Here is a 15,896-nt window from a genome sequence, read left to right as displayed (position 1 = left end):
TTGCATGTGTGCTCATACAAAGGGGTAGACTATAGCATTAAAGTCCAGTTCTGGAGGGAGGTTTGGGTAGCAAGTCAATACTTCCTCCAGCTGGGCTTGCTGCTCATTGGATTCGTCATTTTCTGAGTAGATTCTCACCTGGAAGACATGGTGATCAAGAGCATTAGTGTGTGTGTATTCATTGCAGTATATATGCATGATTTAGTCTATTTATTTTCTTACTCTGATCTTGTTGAGTAAGCTCCTTTGTGTCAGTCTGATGTGCAGCAGCCCCTGCACGGTGCTGACTTCCAAGAAAGCCAAGACTTTCAGCTCCTCCAGACAGTCACACACCTTGACCAGCTCCAGCAGAGCCCTATCCAGTGTTTCACTGCAGTTGCTCAGTTCCAGGGCCAGATACTACAGACAGACAATATGACAGTTACCTACAACACATCCCACTTACCCAAACCCCTTCATCGCCAGTCTCTACCTGTCCACTAGATGCCCTTAAGATGCTACTTTTTCTTTATAAAAAGTTGAAGGAAAACTCTAAGAAAGGGGTACACAGCTACTCTTTCTCCCGCATTCAGAAATTCTGGATCTGGCATCGCACCCTACCCTCAGTATGACATTTATCTAGAACTCCTTTTAACTTTCCATTTCCAAATGTCAGCATATCCCACCCAAATGGCCTGAATGGGAACATAATGTGTTTCTCAGCAGCAACCTGACCTGCAGACTGTGCCTGTACTGAGGCAGCAGGCGACGGAGAAGAGGCTTGGCACTCCAGTCTACGTCTGGATCGTAGAAAGCTGTCATGGTGTATTCTGTCAGGGGAATCTCAGGCAGCAGGATCCTTCCGAGCCGGTCGGTGTTGATGATTTGGTCCACTATAATCTTGACTCTCAGGTCCGGGGAGGTAGATACCAAAGATGCCCATGAGCCACCATACACCACCTTGACAGAGAAGTTGAAGCAGAGGCGGAGATTAACAAAAGAAACCTGAGGGAGTTTGTTTTTTTTCACCATTTAAGTTTTCCTTCACTTTTTGCTGTTTCGGCATGTGCTTAGACCCAGTAATCTCACACACCTGCACTATTAACCTGCCAAAAGCCATCTTCGTGAGCACTTAAACACTTTTCATTGGATGTTGTCCACTGCAACTGCTGCTTTTTCCTACTTGGCAATTCAGCAATTAATGCTTATCTGTTTATGTCTTGCTTACTTGTTCATGGGACTCGTTTAAATTGCAGTAAAGTGACAATGTCTGCAGCGGGTTGACATGTCTCCTTCTTTGCTTTCTATGCTGAAGTGCTGTTAGCAGCTCATCTGACACACAGGAGTAACTCAGTCCCAAGTGGCTGAGACCTGGCAGGCTGCGCATGATGCGGGGCATGCTGGAGTTAAGGTGGAGTTGCAGTCTGTTAGAGAAGAATCCATTCAAGTCCAAAGAAGAGATGTGGCGGCCATGATATGATACCAGGGTGGATAGCAGCTCGAAACCCTAAAGGGTTAAAGATTACATTTATGTCAAGTGCTGTCAACTAATGTGACTTATTTCTTTGATTACCACTGGGACTTCAGTGAAGCACCCATGTGTCTTTGGACTGGTGTGGTGTTCACCTGATTCAGGCAGATTCGCATCCCATTCAGAGAAACAGTGTTGAGCCTTGAGGTCCCTCTTCGGAGGAAGAGAGAAAGGCTGTTTACTAAAGTGGTCCTGACCCCCGTAGTCCAGGAAGGCCCATCCAACTCCAGGTTATTGAGGGAGAGGGACTTCAGTGGAGCATTTACTCTGTGGAGACAAAACAATGATAACATAACAATTTTGTGGTATTGTCAGTCTAATGAGAATTGTGTACAAACCAAGTTTTGGTTTCGATGCACCTTCAGGAAACACACTGCTTTACCTGGTAAGCTCGAAAAACATCCCACTGATGGTTTGCTCCAGTCGCCGGGCCATCAAGGACCTGCGTGGTGGACACACACACACCTTCAGCCTCTGCAGGTAGACTCCAACAGAGCGGATAAAGCCCACAGCGGCGCAGTATTCAGACGGCCGATATTTGGATAACCGACCATTGAAGTAGAAGTAGTGGGAGCGCCAGAGAGAGGGAGAACGCATGACATTGTGCCAGTTGTAACAAACCAGGTCTGCGCTCCTGCGATCACGGTCAGAAAGAAACATGAAAATCTGCTGCAAGCACACATCAGGAAGTGACTCCCAAAAGCTTGTCTTCTCTGAGCTACACCCAGGACTGCTCATTTCTTCTTCACTGTCCTCATCTTCTCCACTAAAGTAATCAAACTCCTTATCCATTTTGGGAAAAAGTCACAAAAGTCTGAAATGTGAAATAAATACCAGCACGTAGTAAGAAATGTGAGACAGAGAGTTTGCTTGAAGCTGGAGGGTGTCCAGCAGCGAATGGAACCAATGGAACATAATGTTGGGGTTCTATTGTGTCATCACGAAGAATCAATTCTCAATTCAGTTCCAGTCAGTTCTATTCTAAACACCTCAAAAGGAATTTCAAGGCTTTTTTTTAACCCTTTATCTTTATCATTTTGCCACAATTTTATTGAGAATTGGGGGTTGAGGGCAGTGGGTTTTAGGGGGAGAAAGCAGGTCAATATTAAATACTACATAAAAGTGGTGTACATCATCTGAAAGCTGTGGGCCTGAAGATTCATTTTCGAGATGTAGCTTAGCACTGTGTGTAACTGATCATTTAGGTAAATCGATTGGGGTCATCCCTATGTTCCCCAGGGCCTATGTTCCCCAGGGCCTATGTTCCCCAGGGCCTATGTTCCCCGGGGCCTATGTTCCCCGTTTTTCCCAAAAAGGGTCCTATGTTCCCCTGTAGCAATACATACCGTTCCCCGCAATCTTTACGGTAGACTCTCAGCATGGCCAGCAGGCTTACCGTCACATGGCCTACCTTAGCTCAAGCAGCACAAAACTTAAATTTGCACAGCAGCTACTTTCTGGTTACTTTGCAGTTCATTTTTTGGCTATTTAAATAGGGTTAGGGTTAGGCCTATTTGCCATGGAATTTGGCAGTAATGATGGAAAAACTCAGACCGGGGAACATAGGACCCTTTTTGGGAAAAGCGGGGAAAAAAGGTCCCCAGTCTCATACAAAGAGGGACCTGGGGAACACGCTCCCAATCTATTTAGGTGTATGAGGGTTCAGAACATTAATGTTTTGCTTTCTGTCCATTCCCAGGCTCAATTGTGATGTTATTGCAGCAATTTTTGGGTCAATACCATTCATTGCACACATTTGATGCTGAATTGTTTCGTTTTTTTTATTTTTCAAGAATGGATAAAAATGGTCAAAAGCTTGGTTTCAAAAACATTTGACATTTTGAAGATTTCTGAATTTTTGGCGATTGGATGACCGGCACTTCTGTTCCCTAAACTGCCAAGGGACCCCCATAAGAGTAAAAGTAAAGTAACTACAGTAGAGTAAAAACACCTAGGAAACCTATCCATCCTCTGAAGGCTCTAGGTCTCTAGTTTGTGGTTGTAAAGTTTCATGAGGCTGTGATTATCCTAGAGGTCACAGCAGCCCCTTTTTTTTACACTGAGCTCAAGTTTCAAGAAATGCTCTCTCTGCAATGAACTGGCTACTATCATCACACATGAATAAAATGACTTTGTAATAAGTTCATACATATCAATAACTGCAGACACTAAAGATGCATTTTTACCTTAATGAAAGGATGAACACCTTTCACAGGGCCTTTTCTTAACCTGGCAACCATTAATGTGTCTTTTCTAAAGGCACATAATCTATATAAAAATGTATGAATTATAAACAGTTAATAAAACTACCACTTAATAATTTTGTACACATGCAGTTTATTTGTGCTAACACATAAATAAAAATATCACAGAAGTTGAACATTAACTCAAAATGAAATAAGAAATGGACAAACAGACAGTTGTTGACGAGCAGAAACAGATATTGCCCATAACATTTATGAGCAAAGTATTTCCTGAGAGCATTAATAAAGATAAGACAGACTCTTTTTTCTTTTCTTTTTTTTAAAAGTACAAGCAGCCTTTGCCTCTGACGATGACTCCATTTAATTTTTTGAGTTCCTCAGCCCTTCGAACAGCAGACACTTGGCCTGTGAGAGAGAAGAACAACAGTCAGAGGCTCTCTGGTAAACAGAGTCAGACAGTGGAATTTTATTTGTGACACTATTTATGTCTGTGTGTTTGTGTTGAACCTCGTGCCAACGCAGTGTGTCAGGGGGCAGCCCCAGATGGCAGTGAGGGCAGGTGTGTGTCTGATCGGGCACTTCCTGATTCCTTTGCCCCCAGCAAGGCCCCTCACTGCCCCACAGGGGGCGACACGTGGAGTGGGAGGACCAAGCTACTCCGAAGTGAGGTCGAGGGTCTGTCTGGTAGCTCACTTTCTGGCCACTAGAGGGCGCCGGTGACAAAGGGTCTGAGTCTTCCTGCAGCACAGCACAAAATAGGGCTTTAAGTGTTTTATAGGTCAGTTTTGAGATGTAGATTTTGTTCTTTAACAGACTGAAGTGATGACTAATCCTAGAACTGCAATTCTGATTTTACGGCTTTTTTCTCTGCATGAGAAAACTACACTGGAGATATCAAGAAGCAGTTATACAAACTTAACTTAGTCTCAATGGATCAACTCCAAAATGAATTTGAGTCTTGATACTCAGTGACACAGGTTAAAGAATCAGATTTCTCTTCTCAGAGTTATTGGTTTCAATAAATTATTAAACAGCTCAATGAACAGTAGAAGCAAATAATTTGACTTTTGTTCCAAGTATTAGTATTTAGTATTATTGCTTCTGAATCAAAAGCAATGATGATAATATAATTCACTTATGGAAAAATTACCTTATAGATGCATATATCCTGATGTATGAGCTTGTGCATAATATTTCAGCCCTGTACAGTGTCACACGTCTAAAATATGAATAATTTATTCCATACAAACTTGATGTTGTACACTTGTTGTACATTTCTATAGTCAATTTTATTCTTCTCACTGGACCTTTAGTTTGTTTTTGACAACTTTTAAAGTCATTTAAATGTTTGTTTTTTTATTCCAGTGGCTAAATATCCTACAAAACTATCAAGTAACATATCTACTTCTTTTGTTACAATGATTCAATATTCATGACTGTCCTCGCTTTATTTCCACACAATTATTAATCTCTTAACTCACTAAAGGTCACAATCACAGACACAAGCACAAGCTTTATTTCTGTAAAGAATATAGATCAGACTGCTATCAGCTAAAAAGCCCTTGCAATTTATATGAGAGTATACCCACTCTCCCATTGGTAAAATACACTGTAAAAAAAAGAATTTAAAAAGCAGTAAAAGTTGCCAAACATTTGCTGTCAAATATCAGTCAACGACTGTAACTTATTTTTATAGATAATTGCTTTTAAAAATATAGATAATAAACAGTAAATATCTGCATATAAAAGTATAGTTATATACTTAGTTATACTGAAGTACTATAGTTATATATATATATATATATATATATATATATATATATATATATATATTACTATATTAATATGTATATATTTATTTATTTATTTTAATTTACATTTCTTTTGACTTTTTTAACATTAATTGAAAAGTTTTCCAATCAGCAATATGATGTGTATGTTTTGTATTTATATATAGAATTCACTGTAATTTAACATTAACCATTAGGCAAAAAATATATATATAATATCCCATTATATTCATTTACAGATTTCAATTTTTAACTTTTTAAAAATGTACTTTTTTAAAATGACATTTGCACTTAATGTTGGGGGGGAAAAACAGGGAAAAGTCTGTAAATAAATACAGGAAATTTCTGGAAAACAACCTTTTTTTCACACATCCTCATCCGTTACAACTACACCACTGTTTAAATCTTTGCACCACTGTTTGTTGCATGTAAGAGTTAGAGGTTGTCAATTCAGCTTGTCTGAATTGACATATTTTGAGGAAAAGATATATTTTGCCAGAAATGTTTAAACCTGTTCAGGAGTTTCAGGACGGTACTCTGAATCAAGAGACCTCAGGCAATACCAGCAGGGTTCAGATGGGCGATCTGTGAGAACACACACACAAAAAAGACATGGTTTTCTTTAAACCAAACCCTTAAAATGATCATTTGTATATCATCTACTCAACCCTAACCTCCCCTTTACCTTAACTTCTTGAAGAAAGCTGTTAATGGATGCCTCTACGGTGAACGAAGAATCCAAAAATCCAAATTCTTGATGAATTGAAATAAATGGGTCTTGTGTTTAACTTAACTATATGAAAACCTTGATTTAGAGATTCTCACACAATACTTTCTTGCCTGAATGGACACAGACTCACAGTGCGTTGTGTAGTGGTGGTAGTGTTTTAAACAGTAAGATTTTAGCAAAAATCCATGTGTTTGGGAAGTAGTGAGCATATGACTGGATAAATAAGACCTTGATTTAACTGCACAGGCCGCGTGAGAGTTTTTTAAACAGATGTTTTGATATAGCTTTGTAATTCAATGCAGGACACCCCATTTACCGTAGAGGCTTGCGAGAATAACAATAATAAGTTTTCTTCACGAATTTAAGGTAAAGCGGGGTGAGTAATTGATATACAAAAGATCACTGTAGGGGTGAATTATTCCTTTAAATAGCCTTACATGTGCATATATGCTTTAGATGCAATGTATGAGTGGTTTGTGTGTGTGAGACTTACTCTGTGTGTTGGAGGGATGAGATGACACTGAAGGGGGGGTCAACTCTTCCTCTGTTGGCAGGGGGGACAATGGGAGGCAGTCAGCATCATCCTGTGTGTTTGTGGCAGTCGGAGTCTCCTGCGGTGCAGCTTCTGTGTCACTGATGCAAACATCCTCCCCATCCTTTATCAATCACACCAAACAAGGGACAATCTTGAGCAAAAATTTGTGTCAGTTGCACTAAATGCTAATTACCTCTGGTTGCATAAGTTTACAGTATACAGATGCATCTCAATACATTAGAATATGATAGAAAAGTCCATTTCCAGTAGTTCAAGTCAAATAGCTCCAAGTATTGAGTCATATAGATGACATACTTTTCAGAGGCCAACATTTACATATTAAACATACTTTTTAATTGGTCTTTTGTAATATTCCAATGTTTTGAGACACTGAATTTTAGATCTTCATTAAATGTAAGCCATAATAATTATAATTAGAAGAAATTAAATAAATTAAGACATGAAATGTTTCATGTGTTTCATGTGTGTAATGGATCTATATAATGTGTTATTTCACCTTATTGAACTGAATTACTGACATAAATTAACTTTTCTATGATATTCTAATTTTTTTTTTAGATGCACCTGTATATCATAAATGCTGGTGTATTTTTTTCTGACCTGACTGGGCTCTGCCTCTCCATCACAGGCTCCACTGTCAGCCTGGTTGCTCTCCTCTGATTCCTGGAGGTTTTGGGGCTCGTCGCTCTCCTCGCTGCAGCTTTGAGTCGGTGTGTCAGCCTGGATAGAAGTCGTCCCACTGAGGTTTGAGAGAGAGCGAGAGAATCAGCAGCAGAATTAAAAAAACCTGCCCTCCTAAGCGCCTAACTAGAAGGTTATCAGCCCATCTATCTTCAGCTGATTACACCAGCTCAGCCTCTACTGTTACACTCACGGCGAGTACCTGATTAAGCACAAACATTCACACTCTCCTTGCCTTACCTGTGGGTGCTCTCTCCCTGTTCCTCCCTCTCTCCCTCCATCCCTGCTCATGTGTCTCCCTCCCAGGGTGCCTGATGTGTTATTCCCTCTTAATCCCACCTTTCTTTGACTTTTCCCTCTCTTTCTCTGCCCCCGTCTGTGCTCCTGTCTATCTGCCTCTCTGCCGCCTCCCCTCCCTCTCTGTGTGTGAAACGGAAACTCCAGGCCTTTAATATTTGATGTGTCTGAATGGCTCACAAGCAGCTTGCTGTAAAGAGTAATCAGGTGATGCCTCTGCGGTGGAGTCTGTTTTGACATAAGCAAGCCTGCTAAGACCAACAACAATTTCTGCAAAGTCAAAACCAAGAAAATTGACAACAAATAAACACAATACAACATCTCCACACCTACGATATACAGATGTTGATAAAGAGACCTATTTACAACAGCAAAGTAAAAAAGTTTTATTTACAACTCAACAATTTTCCTTCAAAATGGTCAACTATTTTGATAATTTATTGTCATTTCTCAAGCTAAATCTCTAAATGTTCCCCAGTTGCAGCTCCTCAACAGTGAGGATTTTCTGCTTTTTTTTCATCTCATGATAGTTAACATTCATCTTATGACCTGTTAAATGAACAAGCAATATTAATATTAATTGATAATGATGGACATTTTCACTTATTTGTGTCGTTTTATCAGTGGTGGAAAAGATCCCTTACTTAACCCTTTGATGCACAACATGGGTCTAAAGTGACCCGACAGAGTTTATGTGTTCTATATCTTTGCAATAAATTATTTTCATCATTCAGTATTCCAGGTTTTTCTGAATTAGTTTGTTTTTGATCATCAAACATCCTCATTTTTATGTTTTCCTTCAATATTTTTTGAATGAAATCCTATTGTGTGTCACTACCCTTCTAATGCACAACATGGGTCAAATATGACCCATATCATTTTATTTAGCTAATTAGCTTGCTAAGATAACTACTTAGCTTACTACTTAGCCAAGAAGTTAGCTAAGTAGTTAGCATAGCCAGCTAATTAGCTAAATACTAAGACAAGAAGTTAGCTAAGTAGCTATCTAAGCTAACTACTTAGCTAACTTCTTGGCTAAGTATTTAGCTAAGTAGCTTGCTGAGCTAACTACTTAGCTAACTTCTTGGCTAAGTATTTAGCTAAGTAGCTTTCTAAGCTAACTACTTAGCTAACTTCTTGGCTAAGTAGTTAGCTAAGTAGCTTGCTAAGCTAACTACTTAGCTAACTTCTTGCCTAAGTAGTTAGCTTAGCAAGCTACTTAGCCAAGTAGTATGTAATAATACAAAAAAAATCTTCATAAAGTAGGCTATGAGAAGCAAAATGGAAATAATGATCTGTTATTATCAAAACAAGATATTTAAAGAATACTTGGACTATTCAATCATAAAATAAGTTGATATCAAAAGATAGAGCACAGAAACACACAGCAAGCATTAAATAACATGGGGAATGAATGCGGGTCATTTTTGACCCATGTTGTGCATTAGAAGGGGTGTCAATATGTTGTGCATCAAAAGGTTAATTAAAAGTACTGATACAATCCTGTGAAATGACTCCACTACAAGTGAAAGTCTTGTAATAAAAGTAAAATATATGAAGGTATCAAAAATAAAACTCCTTTTTATGCAGAATGGCCCCAGTCAGATTGTTATAGATATTCAAAATATATTATTAGATTATTTGTAATGATGCATTTATGTAAGCAGTGTTTAATGTTGTAAAGATGGGGGAAATTTTAACTCCTTAATATACTCTTATGAGGTTAAAAAAAAAGTCACTTTAAATGTATAATGTTTTTATGTTTAACCTTACCCTGAAAAGTCAGTAAAGCTGACTGCAAAGTGGAGTTTGTAGTGGAGTTTAAACCACAATATTAACCTCTGAAATGTAGTAAAGTAGAAGTATAAAGTTACATTAATGGAAATACTCAAATAACCTCAAAATTGAACTTAAGTACTGTGCTACATATACACTACAATACATGATATTACAGTAAATGTATTCAGTTACATTCCACCACTGCATTTCATTGACCAAACAATACATTGATTGAGAAAATAATCTGATTATAATAATGAAAATGATCCATAGATTGGTGAAAGACATAAAAAAAATACTTTGATGTGTATTGTACTAATGGGCCGAGGAGTTAGTTGTTTAGTTGAATGTGTTACAGTGTAGTCTGCTGATTCATTGATCCTTAATCTTAATCTGTGGCTCTGTCCATGGTTCTGAAACAGCAGACTAACTTTGTTGCACTGTCCATGGTCCTGCCCTTTTGTCAGCTCTGTCTTTGAGCTACAGTCATGGAAAAAAATGATTAAACCACCCTTGTTTTCTTGTTCATTTACTGCCTGGTACAACTAAAGGTATATTTGGTTGGACAAATATAATGATAACAACAAAAATAGCTAGGAGCTGATATCTAGCCGTTTTCCATGGTTTTCTTGATAATGATTTTGGTTATTATCAATAAAACCATGGAAAATGTCTAGATATCAGCTCTTAAATTAAACTCTTATGAGCTATTTTTGTTGGTATCATTATATTTGTCCAAAAGATGGATCTATAGTTGTACCAGGCATTAAAATTAACAAGAAATTGAAGAAAACAATGGTCTAATATTTTTTCCATGACTGTGTATTATCCTCTCAACCTGGTGCAGTTTTAAGCACCAGCTGAGTAGTGTGTCAATTAGAAACTATGAAAGTGATTGCATTCAAATTGAAAGTGAAAGATTAATGTAGATTCATATACAATGCTTGCCTGCAGGCTTTGCTTTGATCAACTATGCTCTATTCAATTTTCTGTAAATACAAAATGACATACTTTATTTTAGCCTTCATACAAATATTAATAAAAAAGGGGCCGCAGAAAAAAAGTGTTTATTTTTACTGATATTGCAGAATATTAGAAGTAATTATCATTTAATTTTCATTGGAAAATATATTAAAATAATCATGATTCAAGGTAATTCTGTAGAAACATTGTACATGAATGGTAAGGACTATTTTTGCATTTCAAATTGCAAACTACTGAAGGGATATTTATGTTTCAAATGCAGTTAGAATGTTTTTTCACGGTGTTGATATAAATGTCAAGAAAACAGCCTCGGGTGCAAAATTGTGGGCATATTGAGGAGCATGGCCTCAGTAAGCTATGAGCTGCATATGGCTTATTTCAGTATGTTTTGACATAGGGAAACATACTTTCAACATTTGACCGATAGTGGAAAAACATCGCTGAGAACATGAAACTATATAAAAGATCCTTCATGTGTCCCCTTTAGAAGATATGGAGCTTGGGAATATAGAACCCTGGGAACATAGAAACAAACCAACGCCTTGTTGGAAAACTGACAAAATAACTGTCATTCTGTACATTGTGTTCCATCCAGGTCTGCCATCTTGTGCACACAATAGCAACATGACTGCATTGTAAAGGACTCATTCCTCCAGCAGATGGAGGAAGAGCATTTGCTTTGTTGCTCCCAAACTGTCAGAGGACAAGACGATAGCCACATCACTATTCCCCAGGGTATTTCTGTCTTTCTCTCTTTTCCCTCTTTTTCCAGTTTGCCTCCCCTTTAGTCCAGGAGCATCTCCTGCATGAGCAGCTCACTATTTAGCTCTCCCTGGCTGCGTGTTAACTTCTTCATTGACATGAGTTTCCACTATTTAAACTCCACATAATCCTGTATGATATGATAGGCAGCACACATGAATGAATGCCATTTTGTACCACAATTATCAGCTTATGTGACCTGGGTTTTTAATTTTAGGGTCGTTTTGGAAGTGTGTGTGTGTGTGTGTGTGCGTGTGTGCGTGTGTGCGTGTGTGCGTGCGTGTGTGTGTGTGTGTGTGTGTGTGTGTGTGTGTGTGTGTGTGTGTGTGCGCACGCTTCCTACAAAGTGAGGACCGGTACAAGTTTTTAACCTACAGAACGAGGACCTTTTTGACAAGTGAGGACATTTTGACTAGTCCTCACTTCTGTGAAGGCTGGGTTCAGGGTAAAGACATGAATTTAAGGCTGAGGTTAGACATGTAGTTGTGATGATTAAGGTGAGGGGCTGGGGAATGCATTCTGTGAATGAAGGGTCCTCGTAAAGATAGCGGTATAACGATGTGTGTTCGCTCACACACAACACACAATCACTGATGTGTGTGTGTGTTCGTGCCTTCCTGTAAGTGCACGGCAGGTAAGGAGTAATTTGAGTGTTTTTCCTGTATATGTGTTTTTTTGTGGGAGGAGGGAGACGGGAACATAAGTGGCGATGACTCACCAGTCTTTTGTGACAGTGGTGCAGAGAGAGTGCTTTTCACCCATTTCTCTCCCTTGGGGCTTGCATACAAAACAAGAAATGGAGAGAGGATGCAGAAGAAAAGGAGAGGAAGATTGGGTGTTAGGGAGCATTAAGGGGGAGGAGGGGGCATGGATAATTGTAGGAAAAAAGGGAGAAGATGGGAATGAGGGTAGAGACCGGGATGAAGGACAGAGAAGAAGAGATGAAAGGAGGGAACAAAAAGACAAGGGTTGAGAGATCATAAACAAAGGGTGCCGTCTCAAGGGAGAGGCCTTCACAGCCCTGCCTCTGTTGTCCTAATGGCTGGTGAAAGCATGTTTGATGAGGCATATTATGTGGTAAAGACTATGTTCAACAATGGTAGTTTAGCAGACAACAAATTTAACAAACATAGGGAGGAGAGAGCCGTGGTCAGGAGCCATATCCTTTAGGAAAGTTCGTCACTGTTTATGCTGCTATAAGACGATATCTTATAATCACTTTTAGTCATTCATCTTTCAGTGCTGTGCATGCTTCAGTGATCTTCTCTGACGTGTTTCTGGGTTTGATAGTATTTTAAGTCATTTGTCATATTAACACAAACTCTATATTTTAGCCCAGAGTTTTTCATATCTCCTGTTTTTCTCAGATACCTTTGAATTTTAGCTCTCTTCTCTAAGAGCACCTCTTATATTTTAAGGTCCACAAAGCTGAACAAAATTTCAAAAATGATGAACTACAAGTTCAACCAAAGTGTGTAAGTAACTAAACATTCACACACTGTTTCTAAGAGAGTCATGGCCAAAATAGTATAATTGCGTCTCATAACCCAACACAGAGCCGACACAAACCAAAAGGAAAAAGAAAGAGCAAACCCATCAAAACAGGGCATAAAAATATACCATTTACTGAACAACAAAAAAACATAAACAAGATACTGCTAGTTGCCATGCAACCTAATATGACCTATTTTGTATCATTAATGGTGATGTGGTCCTATTCCATTTTTTTCATGCCATGAGTAATCACATCTATTGCATCAACTCTTGCAGAACCAGAACTTTTGCCTTCCAACGTATAAACGTCTGTATTACTACAGCACAAACGAGTATAACTCTAAACTTTAAATGCATAGTAATTTCTGTTAAGCTAATATCAAGCTGGCATTTCAAGTTAAAGGTTTAGCCAAAGTCCCACTGCTGTAGAAATTCATGATCATTATTTAATCAGATTTTGAAGGTCTTATAGCTGTATTAATTCAATATTCACACTACTAATTGCTGACATTTTTCTTCGTGTTTCTGCTTCTCTAAATGCACAGGCTTCTTGGGGCCATTACTGATGAATTGCTTTGCTGTCAGACTCTTTTGTGCCAGGAGCTGGATGTATACCAAATCTTGTGCCTGTGAGAGTTGGAGCCTTTTGAAAAATTCAAATTGCATTTTAATTATAGCGCACCCACCAGGCAAAATATAAATGATTACTATAAGAAAGTAATGTGATCTAAAGCTTGACACACAATTATCCCCATTGTGCTGGAAAAATTTTAAATCTCAATGTGGGAATGTAAATAGCAGCATCTCAACAATGCTCTTTTTGTCTACGGCTTGGCAGCAAGGTGTGACAGAGGACTTTATGAAAGGCTCCTTTTCATAAGCAACAGTGTGTGAGCATCCACTGCATGTATTGTCAGAGCGGACCTACTTAGCCACATCTTCAGGAAGGCTGTATGAGGGAGAAAAATAGAAGTGAATTCAGTCAGACATTATATATTATGTGGCAGCCTTTATACAGGTGGTTATGTATCATGTATTAGCCATTATTGTAATACAGGCTAATGGGTGTGCCAGGCATTAAAGGAATAGTTCAGATCTATTGAAATGCCATTGTGTGAGGTAGTTATCCATAGTTGGTGTATTACCTACAATAGATGGCGGTCGGCACGCCCCCACTTTGGAGAAGTAAGCAAGTGAACCAGCACGTAGGCTAAGTAATGTACTTTTAAAAAATCCATAATAGTTTTAGTGCATGTCATATTTATAATATTTCAATGCTTCATCTTGCCGTCAGAGAGCTCTTTCCAATGGGGAAGTGAGGCCGTTATATCCATCTGACAAAAACAGTAATTTTACCCTGAAGTGGTCTACCGCTGCCACAATCAACTACTGTAATAAATTATTCTGTAGTAATTTCATTTTGCTTAATATATTTGATAAAATGTATTAAATATAAATGCGTCCTTGATTTTGAGGCAGTTGTTTAAGTAACTATAATATAAAAATGTTTGAGATAGAATCTACTTTCTCTACATTAAATATAATCTTTATGTGTATGTAATTCTAAATCAAGAGAATTTTGAATGAATCCAACACAATAGAATTAGTCCGTTTTTAATTGACAGGCACTTCCTGTTAAGTTGTTATTAATTCAACTTGCAACATAGTTAGATTTAATTAATAATATTGCGTGCAATCTGTTGCCTCAATTTTATTGAGTAGCTATTGTTTATCATTTTTTACAGTGTAGTTAGGTTTGTGTTATTGTGTGACTGAAGGTAATCCAAACAAACCCTTTAAAGAATCAATGCCACATAATACCACAAACAAGCTAGCCAACGCGGCAGCATTAAAGAGGCAACTCCTGTGTTCTCCTGCCATGAAACAGAGAGAAAACAACCTACACATTTTTTTTTAAACATGAGAATAAAAACACAAGCACTTACCCCCAACTGTCAGTTGATTACATGCATCTTCGTTGGAATATTTCTGTGGGGAATTTGAAAGTATGTTTCCAGCAGTGCTTTAGAAAAAGGCACATCTTTTGTTCCTTTGGACGTCCATCTTTTGTTTTTGTGTCCTTTAAGTAAAATAAATAAAGCTGCCTTTAAGTGCACACTTAATTAGGATGCAGCAATATAGTTAGGCATGGGGGAAAATTGATCTCCTGTAAGGGCTCTTATTTTGGAAAGTCCTCTGAGCCTTATTTGAGGGTAGGAACAAGCAATGGTTTGGAGGGCTTGTCAACTCAGGTAACATCACTCAAGGTGATTTATTGGACTTCGCACCACTGCTTCTGGAGTCGCATATTATTGTGCCTTTTATATTTAATTGCTGAACATATATAAATGTTACAGACACTTACTAAGCTGTTAGTGGTTCTCGTAGACGCGGTTTGTGACTTTTCTTTTCTCCGAGTAGCACAGCTGGCAGATTTCTAGTGCTCAACCAGCTTCACTGCAGTTAGTCAGTGAATTTTCCAGCTAGGATCTCTTAAGAAGCTGTAATCATAAATCTGCATTCATAACATGGTGTCCAATGATCCCTCAACAAGCTAAGATACAGCCATGAAAAGGTACCATGACAATCAACTGGTGTGCAAGCTGGCAAGATAACATGCGATTAGACCATATTGACAGGCTGCTAATCACTGTCAGTGTTTGTACCACTGACAGCATACATCAGGTTTGTTTTGATGCCAAACAAGCGGCAGCCAGAAGCACTTCAAGGAATTATAGGAGAAGGGCATATTGCCCGTTTGAAGTGAGAGTGAGGAGGAGGTGTGGAAACAAGATATGGCGAAAACCTATCTGCCAAACACCTTTCCACCGGCTGATTGGCTGGCTGGAGGCAGGAGCGAACATGACTCAATCTTTATCTTGAATGCCAGCAGCTAAATTACTATACAGCTCAAAGAGAATGTGCATGTCTGTGTGTGTGCGCGTGTGTGTGTGTGTGTGTGTGTGTGTGTGTGGTCCTGCGCAGTAAAGTGTTCAGATGGATGACTCATCCACCAATCATGTGACTCATCAATCACTGCAGTTACCGTTTCCCTCCTTCCTTCTGAATTTTTCCGTTCTTCAGTTTTCATTCTTATTCTTGCTGTTTT

General features: G+C 38.6%; 1 protein-coding gene across 1 annotated transcript; it reads right to left on the bottom strand.

Moving 5' to 3' along the window:
• LOC131987055 (F-box only protein 39-like) lies at window positions 1–2,357 on the bottom strand. Its single transcript, XM_059352199.1, has 6 exons — window positions 1,893–2,357; window positions 1,606–1,777; window positions 1,208–1,486; window positions 715–939; window positions 223–399; window positions 1–138 (listed from the first exon to the last, which is right to left on the bottom strand). Exons 1-6 carry the CDS (start codon window positions 2,300–2,302, stop codon window positions 13–15), a joined length of 1,389 nt encoding a protein of 462 aa, XP_059208182.1. The 5' UTR covers window positions 2,303–2,357; the 3' UTR covers window positions 1–12.
• Between the last annotated feature and the right edge of the window lie 13,539 nt (window positions 2,358–15,896).

The sequence above is a fragment of the Centropristis striata genome, chromosome 15 (genome assembly GCF_030273125.1).
Source record: "Centropristis striata isolate RG_2023a ecotype Rhode Island chromosome 15, C.striata_1.0, whole genome shotgun sequence".
In the NCBI taxonomy this organism is placed as follows: Eukaryota; Metazoa; Chordata; class Actinopteri; order Perciformes; family Serranidae; genus Centropristis; species Centropristis striata.
Note: the sequence above shows the minus strand (reverse complement) of the source record. Positions and strands in the feature narration are given on the sequence as shown.